The 12,676-nt window shown below is 39.8% G+C and overlaps 1 protein-coding gene across 1 annotated transcript in view; it reads left to right on the forward strand.

Annotated features, from left to right (window-relative positions):
• Positions 1-12,676, forward strand: part of ANKRD33B (ankyrin repeat domain 33B) — a 44,073-nt gene that overhangs the window by 17,999 nt on the left and 13,398 nt on the right. Inside the window, exon 2 of the mRNA XM_040055118.2 lies at positions 12,343-12,472. Coding sequence (XP_039911052.2) covers positions 12,343-12,472 — 130 coding nt within the window. The remainder of the gene's footprint in view (positions 1-12,342; positions 12,473-12,676) is intronic.

Raw genomic sequence — 12,676 nt, forward strand, 5'->3', positions numbered from 1 at the left:
TAAAATAAATGCATTTTTCACAGGGTGATGCTAAACCTTCAGTTCTTTAATGAGAAGCTCGAGGCATGCTGGATTTCCTCTCCAGTGGCTGTGTGCAGCCTATCAGTTACTTTATTACTTAAATAGACAGAATTGTAGGTTGATGGGGTTTTATAGTAGGAGTCCTTGCTCTCCAATCAGCCATGAACATCAATGTTGTAGGTGTAAGTCACAAGAGCACGACCCTGTTTGCCCTCGACCAAAGCACATTTACATAAAAAATAGAGGTCTTACTGAAACACAGGTCATGTTTTCTGATGTAATTTAAAGCGTGATCACAGTCACCAGTGGTTCTAACGACGAGAATAAAATTTATAGTGCTCGTGAACGGTGCATTACTGCAAAATTGCATATTGTGTTTGAAGGTAGTGCTTTCACCCAGAACTGAAAATCTCCAGGATTCAGAAACTGTGAATTTTTCAAGATTGTGTTAAAAAAAAAAAAAAAGAAGTACTTATCAGTGCCTCTTTTTTCTCTCTCTCTCTCTCCCTATTTTACTTTCTTTTCTTCTTTTTATGGAGACTCACTTTTCAGTGCAATTTTTAGAGCACTAGTAATAAGCCATGCATAGGTGGGAAAAAGTGAAAAACTTCCTACAAATCAGGAACTGTGGTATTTTCCTCCAAGTTTCACAGGCCTGAAATCTAGGAGTAACACTTATAAAAATACATTTTTTTGCCTTCAGCATGATCATCTGTGATATTCCACAGCAGCTGCATTCCATAGAGCTGTAGGATTACGGGATTGCAACCTTTTAGGCTCACAAGAGTTGACACTAATCCACACACACAAAAATCCACTTTAGGTCTCTGAGTGAAAAACAGCCCCATCCATCCACCACAGATGCATCTATTGCTCAAAACCTCTTGTTTTCTAATAAAAAGCAGGAGATACTTTTTTATATTTATGCCCCCCCCCCAAAAAAAAAAAAAACACCAAAAAACTTTTGCTTTTTTAGAGCTAGGGAAAGAGCAAGAAGGGGCATAAATGAGTGGAAAACTAGTTTAGGTAAAACCAAAAGCATAGCCTAGATGAAAGAAGCTCTTTCATTGTGGAAAGCGTAACGATAAGGACTTTCAAGAACCTGGACATTGACATCCAGAGAACCACTGTCACTTGCAGTGGCTGATGATAAACTGAAGAGGCAAGATAAAGAGATCCCATCAGCAGGATCTTTGCTTGATAGAAGTAAAATAGTAGTGCCTGGTCCAGGTGGAGAATCCCTTTCATATCTACTAGTAATATTTCAACATACATTTCTTTCTGAGCATTGGCATTTACCTGACGTTCCCATGAACAACAAGGTGGTTGTTACCATGTTGTTATCCTCTTGTTTGAAAAGAGGATTTTGGCTGTTGCTATGTGATAGCACATCTAGACTGAGGTGTGTAAGGTGAATCCTATAGGGGAGATACTAATACTCTCATCTGAGACACGCGACCTTCTGCAGTGCAAGGGCAGCTGGTCCTTTTCCCTGACTTTTTTTCACCGGGGAAGAAAGTTTACCACATTTTCCTGAACGGTTTGGGTCAATTTCAGGATCAGTAAGCTCATTATTAGAAGATCCAAGATCAAGAAGGAGGGTTATTATTAGAAGTGTTAGGGAAAAGGAAGTAATGAGGTTCAAGAGGCAGAGCACAGGATTAGCTGGGAAGAAGACACAATGAGGGAGTTACGTATCCACTAATGCCATTATGAAACTCATTGTCAAAGGTCACTCTGACGTGGAGACTGGGCTTCTAGAGCTCTTACAGCTTCTTTGGATCAACAGGTGAGGAAATAGGCTGGCACTATTGTGTGTGGTATTACTGAATCCTAGAGTCATACAAGGAGTTGGGTTGGCGGGGAGTTAAAGCTCATCTGGTTCCACCTTGTCACGCAGCACTGAGCATGGAGTGTGGTCAGTTCCCCTCTTGGAGTCACAAGGAGGGTGTGCAGTTGCTCTTCTTGGTGAGAATAGGGACACTTCAAGGAGGAGATTTCACCCTGATGGGTATTTTACTTCATCAAGATGTTTTTCTTCTGAGCAAAAAGAGCTTTTAGGTTTAAGGTTTTTGTTAATTTTTCTGTTTGTTTGGGGTTTTTTATTGGCTGGGGTTTGGGGTTTGTTTTTTTTCCCCAGTGGCAGATTAGCCACTGGCAGAGAGTGGGCTGTCTGTTCCTGGGCTCTTTCATTACAAGGTTTGGGTCTGGTGTGATTTCACAACCAAAAGGCTCAGAAGAACAGTAGCAAAATGAATTTACAGAAGTTGGAGGAAAACTTGGGAAACTTCTTGGGAAGGTCTTTCCTAAACAAGACTACAGTACCTTACTGCCACAAGAGGGTGCTTGCAAGCTCTTCCCTGATCATTTCAGAGACTCACAGTGAAAATGTTCTGGTGGCTTTAAAATGTTCTTTACAGAAGAGACAGATTAGATGCAGTGATAGATTCTGATGGCATAAAAGGTTGCACATGCATCTTTTGCTCAGTGTCAAATTGAAATTTATCTTTACGAAGATTTTGTGAGTCTTTTGAAGATGTCTCCTGAAAAATAAACCTATGCATTCAAACACTCTATTAAGCTTCTTGCAATAGATCTCAACCACAGCCTGCCTGCATCTGACAGAGCATAACAAAAAGGAAGATGCATCTATTAAACACAGCGAGGAGTTGAATCATGTGCTTTAAAGCCAAAGGGAGCTCTCTTTGATACTTAAGTCAGTGCATAAAATGCATTTCACATGGCTCCTGAATGCCCTACAAAATGCTTTTTAAGTGATGCAAACTCTCCTTTTCATCCTAAGTGTGTATGAAGATGTATATTTAAAAACAAGGAGAGAAGTTAGCAGTAGAGTTTGTCAGGCACAGGACTTGGAGTTCACATCTAAACTTGTTTCTGAGTGTTCCCAGAAGTCTTCTGTGCTGGGAGAGTGCACTGCATACAGGTCACACCAGGTTTGGTTATGCTGTTAGATGATCCAGTTTTGACTATAATTTTGTTTACCTTTTAGGAGGTTTGTCTTTCTGAAAATAGAATAAATAAAATGCTTCCGTGATAGAATTCTTGGGAGGACTACAATTTCGACACCAGATTTTGAAGTAATCTGGCAATTGAGAGACTCTCTAAAATGTTTTATATAAAATTATGTACACAAAAGGTATAGTTTGAGCTTTATTACAAACACTTTCTTCCAGTGATGCTCAAACCCACTGCAGCAAATAGCCAAAGCAGTAGGTGATCCCAGACTCAGGTGTCCTCAGGAGGAAGCAGTCAGCACTTTTTGGCTTTGAATCTGTCAGTAGCTGGAAGGAGCAGTTACAAGTAAAGCACAAAAACATACTGTTCATTTAAGCACCCAGAAATACTTTATCCTTGTTCACAAAATGGTTTCCAGCCATTGGAAGCTTTTGCAAACATTGCATATCAAGCCAGTGAAAGAAAAAGAAATGAAATTAAAATCCACTCACTGCTTGCTGTAGCAGGACCCTGATGCTGGCAGGAGTCCGTCACATTGCCTCCCCAGCCCTCTGCAGTTAATGGTTTGGGTTGCTAATGTTCAAAGCACCTTGAAGTAAAGGCGTGGGATTTGTGGTAGAAATGCCTTCAGGGTTTATATCAGGAGCCCCTCATTAAAGTTCATTACACAGGATCACAGAATGGTTTGGGTTCAAAGAGGCCTTAAAATCACCCAGTTCCAACCCCTCTGCCATGGGCAGGGGCACCTTGCACTGGACCAGGTTCCTCAGGGCCTGTCCAACCTGGCCTTGAGCACTGCCAGGGATGGAGCATCCACAGCTTCTCTAGGCAGCCTGCTCCAGCACCCCACCACCCTCACAGTATGTCATTTACAATCTTTTCTGAAGCCAGACCGTTTGCTTTTTTAAAAAGCAGGATGTCCTGTGTTTAGCACTGATGCCAAACCAGGCACAACCAAGAGGACTGTATAAATTTGGCTGCTATGGATCATGTGTTATTACCACCAACATTATGAGGTCTTAGAACTAATATTTGACAGTACTAACGCTGATTACTTATGTGCAGTACAAACAGATAAACTAGGATTAGTAAAGGCTGCATTATTTATCAGAGATCGTCACTGTTTATTAGTTGTACCCAACATGACAGTCGAAATAAAATGAAAATATGAAATTTAATCTGATAAAATTTATGTTGCTTCCTCTACCATTTTCCCACACTACTTTATGTTCTTTGCAGCTAGGCACCTCATAGATAGAACACAGAACCCTTTCTCAAAAATGGAATTCCGGGCTGTTTTGCCATGTTAGTGAATCCTGATATACAACTTCCTTTTATCTTATGTATAATGCTGGTAAGCTCCACTAGATGACTTGTCAGTTCATTTGAAGGATATGTTATTTGTATCAAGCAGTGTTTCCCTAAAGTTTCCTTACTTAGTCCTTACTTAGTCCTTCTCTAAAAATTATGCCTCGTTTAGTTCTGCTGTGGCCAGAGATCTTGCATGTATTCCATAGCTTATTTTGGACTGATTGCCTACATCAAATATCACTCTGTGGGAAAATGATCCCAGTTTCCTCTCTTTCCATATAAACATCTTGCTTCTGTATATTGCTTTGTTGCACGTCAGTCGTCTGTGACCAGCAAAGGAACTTCTATCTGCTGTAACTTCAGATTGATCAGTAGATTCCTAATCCTTTACAGGCTGTCACTGAAAAATAATATAGTATTTTAACAGGATTGATATTGAGCATGAATGTGTATATCCGCTCGCATCTTGAGCAGGGTTTTTTTTTTTGTTTGTTTGTTTGTTTGTTTGTTTGTTTTTGTTTGTGTTTGTTTGTTTGGTTTTGGTTTGGTTTTTTGTTGTTGCTGATGTTGTTGTTTCTTTCCATATGTGTCAATAGAATTGCGTTAAATTTCCTAACTTTATCACCTCAAGATCAAAATATGCTGCTGCTGGCTCTTGCTCACACGTTCAGTTCCAGCTGAGGTTTTTCCTGTGATAACACAGATCCAGTTACTGCTGTTTCAAGAAGCATTATCAAGTGTCAGCCTAAGTCAGAGGAAAACAGCTGGCAGTGCTGCCCAGGCCTCTTGCCACACAGTCAGCGCAGCGTCCCTTGGCTCATATTTTTTCTGCAGGGCTGTTCCCACTGGTAGATGGAATCCTGAGAGCCTCTGCTTCTGGGCTACTTCTGCCATGGAAATGATTGTCAAGAGGATGTGATACAGCCAGGAACAAAGCAGCCCTTTGCTCCAGTGATGGGGAGAGGAGGTGCCGGCCACCAGCGGCTGCTGGTCAGGTGGTACCACCCAAAAACGCCTTTTGTGTTTCATCAGCCCTCCAGGCCTTTGGACATGGTGTGATTTGGGGAAAGAGGTGGTGGGTGTAGGGTGAGAGGTGGTGGCACGTGGAGCAGGTAGAGAAGTGTGAGGGAGAAGTCGCCCTCCACAGCTCCTGGAGCATCCCTGGGGTGCAGGATGAGGTGCAGGGTTCCCGAGCACCCGGGTGTTGTCTTACCTGGACTCTGCCTCATGGAAAGATGAGAACTCCCTGCAGGAGTGAGGAGGAAAAAAGGATCACTATTTTTGGTGTAATGCTCCAGTTCAGCTCCCATCAGGCTTCCCATGGGCTAAAGAGCCTTTCTTCAGCTGTCCTCTCCCCCAGACTTTGGTGCTGTGCCAAAAGGCAGCTAGATGGTTGGTGCTGGGATATGTGGGGCAGTGCAGGAGCTGGGCACATGTTCCAGCCTCCTGTAGAACAGTGCACAACCCTTAAATCCCCATCAGCTCATGGGGTTCAGATTTCCTACTGAATTATTTGCTTTTATTACATATCTTGATATTATTAAAAAAGTAGAGAAGGGTTAATATCTCATAAGCATCTCTCAGAATTGCCCCATATTTCTTATATATCCCACCCACTGGAATATCTCTGACTACACAGCATGTATTTATTTGCCTTGTAAGTCACTTATGGCTCTTAGCAGTTACTTCCAAGTCTTCTGCCAGCTGCTTATATCACCAGCGATGCTGAAACCAATTCAGATGACGTACATGTTGGTAAATAAAGAAAGCCCCACTATTTTTATTACCTTTTCCTGTCGTTTATTACACAAGTGGCACGAGTTCTCTTTGTTGTGTAATGCAAGCTTTTGCAAGCGTAGTAAAACGAACTTTCCTGGGACTATTTTTAGAGGCGATCATGGGGATTTGGATTAGAATAGATTAAGTAAGGATTTCTGCAGAGATGATACATATACCTTTACCTAAAGACATGTGACCTGACTGATTGAAGAAATGTTTACGAAATAAGTAAAGCTGAACATATCCCCAAAATTGGACTGGAAAAATGATGGGTCATCATCTGCATGTCCACTGCGTGTAACTGTGTTTTTATGTAAGTGGAGTGCTGTCCATACTGAGAAATGGATCTGTAAATGCTCATAATGCTGCAAAGCAAAGATGCCAAATTTGTGCCTTCAGTATGGAAACACTGTCAGGGGCAATGCCATTTGAGCTTGATCTTGGACACGGGACTGGGCTTTGGGCTACTCTGTTCCGCTGCAGAGCAGGCAGAGAGTTTTGCACAGCGATGCTCCACTGCTTGGATACCCTTTTGTACTTCTCTGATCACTTTCCCTGCAAAGTTAGCCTCTCTCCCCTTGCCCCCTCCAGGCGTGTGGGGTTTTGATCAAGCAACAGTTGGACAAAATTTATTTAAATTTCCAGCTCTTTTTTTCTTGTCACTTTCCCAACACAAACGTGCATGTGACTAAGCTGTTGCCGCCCTTTCTTTAAAAGGTCAGCCTAAATTATTTTCTGCAGATAGTATTAGGGCTTATGTGCCTGATGGATCTCTGTAGCACATAAACACCACTTCTCACGGGACTGATGACCTGAATAATTACCTCGTCTCTGTCGCTGTTGAAGTAATCAACCTAAACCAAATATAAGATAAGCTCAAGCCACTTTTGAAAGTTTCTCAGATTGCCATTTCTATACTGGAAGGTTTTGTGTGTGATACAAAAATTAGTATATAGCAGATCATGGTGCTCATTCCTACATTTTGCTCTTTTTTATTGCAACATAAATTTAGAATCTCTGTTGGGGTGAAGTTTCACACAGTTGCAGAACTTCTAGTGGAGATCAGAATTATCATAATTACCCTCAAATGATTTTGGGAGATTTACGTTGAAATATTTGATCTGATTTAATTTTTTTTTCTACAAGAATTATGGTTATGTATATATTTCTGTTATAGTGTGACCTTTTTATAAGACAAAATATTAAACATATGAATATTTTATTTTAAAGACTCAAGAAGAAAATGCTTCTTTGATACAAGTTTTATTCTTTTTTTTTATTCTTTCATTTCTGCCACTTCTGATATTTTTTCATCGCATATATTTAAGTTAGACGTAATTTTCATTGTCGTCCTTGCATGTGATTATGGATTATGATGAATCATTATCTCATTTAATTAAATTACACGTGGTTTTAATCACTGCTAGTAAACTAACCTTGCAGAATTGTCATTAGTACTTACAGATGCATGCAAAGCAAACTGGACAGCTCTTTATCACAATGCTTGTGGAGAGCAACGGGTAATACCAATTTAGCCTTTTGCCAGACTCATTTTCGTCTGGGGTAATTGGCAAAAAACTGTAATAATCTGTTTTCATTCTCAGCATCTTGGTGGCAAATAAGTTGCCTGAAGAGAACATTTTAAAAGCTAAATTAACTCCATGCTGTATGCGTTTTGCTTGTTATTCAGCTCAAGTTCAATATTGATCCTTGAGTATTTCTTGTGATCTCTATTATCTGTAATGATCTAGTGTACAAATAGCCTTACATCAGTAATTTTGTCATAATATCTGATTTATAAAATTGTCTCCTGAGATATCCATCACCTCACTTAATCAGTCATGTTATTATGTCATTAGCTGGCACAGTTGAGCAAAACAGAGTTTATTTTCATAGTGGCAGCACTATTCCAGTCCTGCATGAAATCAAAGGTGTATGAAGAATTATAATTTTAAACAGAATCTGATGATTCACTGCTTGAGGAAGGTGTTGCAACCTCTGATTAACTTCAGGTAGTGCCATGCCTGCTATGTTAATTTGTGTACTGTGAGAAGAAAATAAGAAAAGTAGCTATACTTTATTTAGAATATATGAAAAACAAGTAGTTTATCTGAGACTGGTTTTTCATATAGTCTAAATATTATTAATTTTGCTTCAAAAGAAAGGGAGATCTTTCAAAACTGTGCTGATTACACAAAAAATCAGATATATCATATACTGTGGGAAAGCTCTGTGAAATGCCAAATATTCCACAGAGGAAAGATAGAGCCCCCAACACATGGAAGTATTGTGGCTTCTACTTGGAAAAAAACCCATTACTGAGCTGACTTTCAACCTCCCCTTCTGTGGAAAACCGACAGCAAATGTTAATGTAGTTGGTGTGATGGATGACTCTCTCTTTCTTGTTTGTCACACAGAGCCTGTGTGCAGTATTTGAAAAATGAAACAGGATCTGTTGCAACCCTTGTTTCATATTTTACGTCTCTTTTGCACAGAGGATCTGTTTCATTGGTCTGGGAGAATGATGGGCAGCAACCCCGGCCACTGATGGGGAGAGAGCAAGTCAGACAACAGAGTATCCTTGAAAAGCAGGGATACTGTGCTTGCATCCTGTGACAGATGTACAGTTACACTGCCTAATAATTGATGTTTATTACTATATATTAATGGGAATTGTTTGAGTTCTATTACTATTTAAAGTGAGTGGTGTTTGAGGACATACGGAAGCGAAAGAGAAGGGAAAGATGGTGTTGAAGGAGAAAAATCCTTTTAGGCAAAGGACATACTTTTAAGAATTACCTATCTTCCTTTCTCCTAAAGCCTTCATAAGTAGTGAATGCTTCTGAGAATTGATCTTACTGATAAAAATAATGGTAAGGTTCAATTTAAAAAATACTTTTATTTCCATGTACACTGACCATTTCATAATTGCACTGCGGCCCTTCATAGGAGAAGCAGAATAATTGATGCCTTTGGTGGAATATTAATGTCATCTCTATACTTAGGGTAGCCAGTTTGTTCAGGTTTGGTATTTTCTAACTAAAACTCATTTATTTTTAGATTTTGAAAAGACATTAAGTGCACAGCTGTATTTTCCTGCAGACTGCTGTGATACAGGCTACTGCTTTATTGATTGCTTCAAAAGGAAATTTGCAGGAGGCGATTTTGTATCACTTACTAATTGAGACTGTTGAAGGAGTTTTTAATATATTATAGTACTTACTGGTATACGAACTTAAAGATTTCAGACTAATAACTCACTTTGCTACTGACTGCACATGCTGGCTGATTTGTTTGTACTAGCTTTCAGCAAGCAGAATAAAGACAGGGTCAGAAATGGATGCAAAGGGAAAAAAAAAAGGAAAAAAAAATGGCAAGCTGATAACACAAAATTATCATTGAATCATTGCATGAGGATTCGGGAAATAACCATCAAATCCAGAAATTTATTGCAGCTTTCATAGTAAAGCTGCAGCCTCCTGCACCCCATTTCAGTATCTGACAGGTTCGGGAGGTTATGCAAAGTAAAGCAGTCCCTCAGCAAGGAGTCTGCCTCACCCACCTCCCCACAGACCTGCAAAAACCACATCAGCTTTACAGGAGGGACTTGATTTTATGTCCTCATGCCACTGCTTGTTCTGCTTCTCAGCCAGGGACTGCTGGGCATACACTCCACCGAATATTGGGTCCTCACGCTCTTATCTGGCCCACTTCAGATTTGTAAAACTGTTCTTCGAGGACGATTTTCTGTGCTACTGCATCATGTAATCCCTCAGAAAGCTCCTGCTCTCTGTTGCCTTTCTTTATCCTTAAGCAAGCAGTCTTTGATAGCATCTTTGGAAAATCAACTTCAGAAAATGTTCACACCTAAGTAATCTTGCAGGTTTTTAAACTCAGAACGGTGAGGGAGTTTGATTGAAGATAATTTGTGTCTCGTATCTGCTGAAATCAGATTGCCAGTGTTAGATGCATTCGTTCCTATCTGATGGAGGTACCCACTAAAAGTAGGACAAAATCCCTCAATACTGTACTGCCAAAACCTCTTGCAAAAAAACTCCAACCCAAACCAAAAAATAAACCAAAAAAGCCCACCAAAAAACCCACCTCACCCCAAACGAACGCTTATCAATAATTTTTTTACAATATTTTACTATATTTTTGTGATATTTTAACTTTACTCTTTTATAAAGAGAACAAAATAAAGAACTTATGTTAAGCATCTGGTAACTGTTTTTAGAACACAAAAATGTCCTGTGAAAATATACGGTGAAAATATCCTCCAGATATTGGGTGAAGCAGGTTTTGGGTTTTTTTCATTAGAGATGATAGCTACTTTTAGTTATTCTTACAGCCTTTTTGAAACTATCTTCAAAAATGTGGTGGGGGGTGGTTTTTTTTTTTTTTTTTTTTTTTTTTTTTTTTTTTTTTTTTGTCCAGTGAACAATAGAATCTCTCTTCTTATTGTCAAAAGCTTTTGGTCTCCAAACAATTGTAAACTTAATTTTCTGCTGTCTTAAATAACAGATATTTCACGGAATGACTACGTGGTGTTTTAACTCTGCACAGTTTTTTTGAGTTGTAAAGACCTCTATCCTGATCATCAGGTGAAAAGTTGGATTATTAAAGAATTGAAATAATGCTCAAGTCCTTACAATAGGCATTGACACATTTTTCTTAAAAACTAAAAAAGTTTTACAGTAAAACTTGGATTAATCAGCACAATCCCACCAGGAAAGTACATGTGATTAGTAAAAAAAAAATTATATATATATATGTGACTTTTGGCAGAATCCTCTGTACAATTTCAATAGAAGGCTTTGAAGTATTTACAGGTTCTTCACAAGGAAATGAAGATGTTCTTTATAAAGCAGTAGCGGGTGTTGCTTCATGCTGAGGGCAAGAGTGAATTGAGAGCAAAAGAAAGCAGAGTAATTATTTTATTGAAAGATAAAATTGAGAAATCACTGACATAGCCTGTGAACAGCCTAAAGGGTAGATGTCACTCCTGCATCTCAATGAAGGTTTTTGCCACCTCAGCCAACAGAACTATCTAGAATGACAGTGAAACAGGACCCTGAATAAATAACTAACTAGCTAAGATGACAATAAATCAGAAACCACAGTTGCCGTCTGGTGAACATCTCTGTCTTAGTAATGTCCATGGGGAAAAGAAATAAGGAGAAGGTGCAGGAAAGAGAAGAATGATGGAGAAGTCAGGGTGGGCCGTTCTGTTTTCATAACCAGGTTCTCCTTGCAAGTGTGAGTGCATTTCAGGCAGTCAGGGTTACCAGGCACTTTGAGCTCTGTGTCTCTGCCCCCATCTTTTCGGCGGCAGATGCTCTCTCTGGGCTCAGGCACACCGAGTAAGGCGCTGGCGGCGAGGAGGGAGCGCAGGGAGCGCGGATTTAGCTGCGCACGCCCTCCTCTACACCCGTCAGCCCCAGGCAGATGAACGAGGGCTGCCCAAGTAATCCTGAAGACTGGAGATAATGGCTTTAATCCCAGTGGTCAAGAGAGCAGCCAGGATTAAGCACTGTGCTTCCATTTAGTTAATGACAAGTGGTATTTTGCTGTATTTTAGGGAAGCTGTGGCTGCTGTGGAGTGAAACACTATCTGGGTACCCAGCCTAGTTACAAGGTTTACCTCCTGGCTTGGCTTCCTCCTGGAGATTTTACGGCCTCCAGCTGTCATAAAGCACATTAAACAGGACTTCTAAAAGCAATTTAATTTTATTTAAGATTATAAAAGAAGGGGGCATAATTCTAATGGGAAATTTGAATTATTTAAAGATAGCAACAGGCAGAATGAACACAACTCCAGCCTAGCACTTCCCCTTCACAAAACAAGTAGTTGTTTTTCAGAGAATTAATATTCAGAGCAGGTCCAGTTCATCTTACCTGCTGGGTTCATTTTATTATATAATAAAATCAGATTTATTCTCATTTGGATATTGAGTATATAGCCACATAAGCATAAGCCATTTATAAACAGTTATTTTGCATGTAGCATTATGTAATGCCTACTCTCTTAGGTATTTCTGAGGAGTATGAAACATTACTTGCCAAAGGGCAAAGATAAAAAGAAGTGTTTTGGATCTGAACATTGTGCCTGGAGCTGATCACTAGCTGTGCTGGTACCTTTTCAGTTCTTCAGTCCGGGGGAAAAAAAATTATAAAAAAGCTGTCTAGTAAGCTTCTGTAGTGAACTTTTCTCAGTCTGGCAAACCTAACTCTCATTTTACACTTTACTTACAGAATGGTCTCATCGTTGCCTGTTACCAAGGCTATGTGGATATTGTAATAGCCTTAGCACAATGCCCTCACCTTGACGTGAACTGGCAGGACAACGAAGGGAACACGGCTCTAATTACAGCTGCACAGGCAGGTAAGGCTCTCTGGATCACCTCTTACATGCAGGGGCTTGGGAGGAGTGTGTGTTTAGGCTACTTTTGTTTTAGGATTTTTTTTCGAATCTCTGAAAGAAATTAATCTGTGTGAAACAATTCTGGCCAAGCCCACTCCCAAGTAGGTTTGTCGTGATTTTCTTTAAACTAATAAATCTACAGCAGTATTTATCCAGTAGATTAAG

This window comes from Hirundo rustica, chromosome 1, assembly GCF_015227805.2.
Source record: "Hirundo rustica isolate bHirRus1 chromosome 1, bHirRus1.pri.v3, whole genome shotgun sequence".
Taxonomy (NCBI): Eukaryota; Metazoa; Chordata; class Aves; order Passeriformes; family Hirundinidae; genus Hirundo; species Hirundo rustica.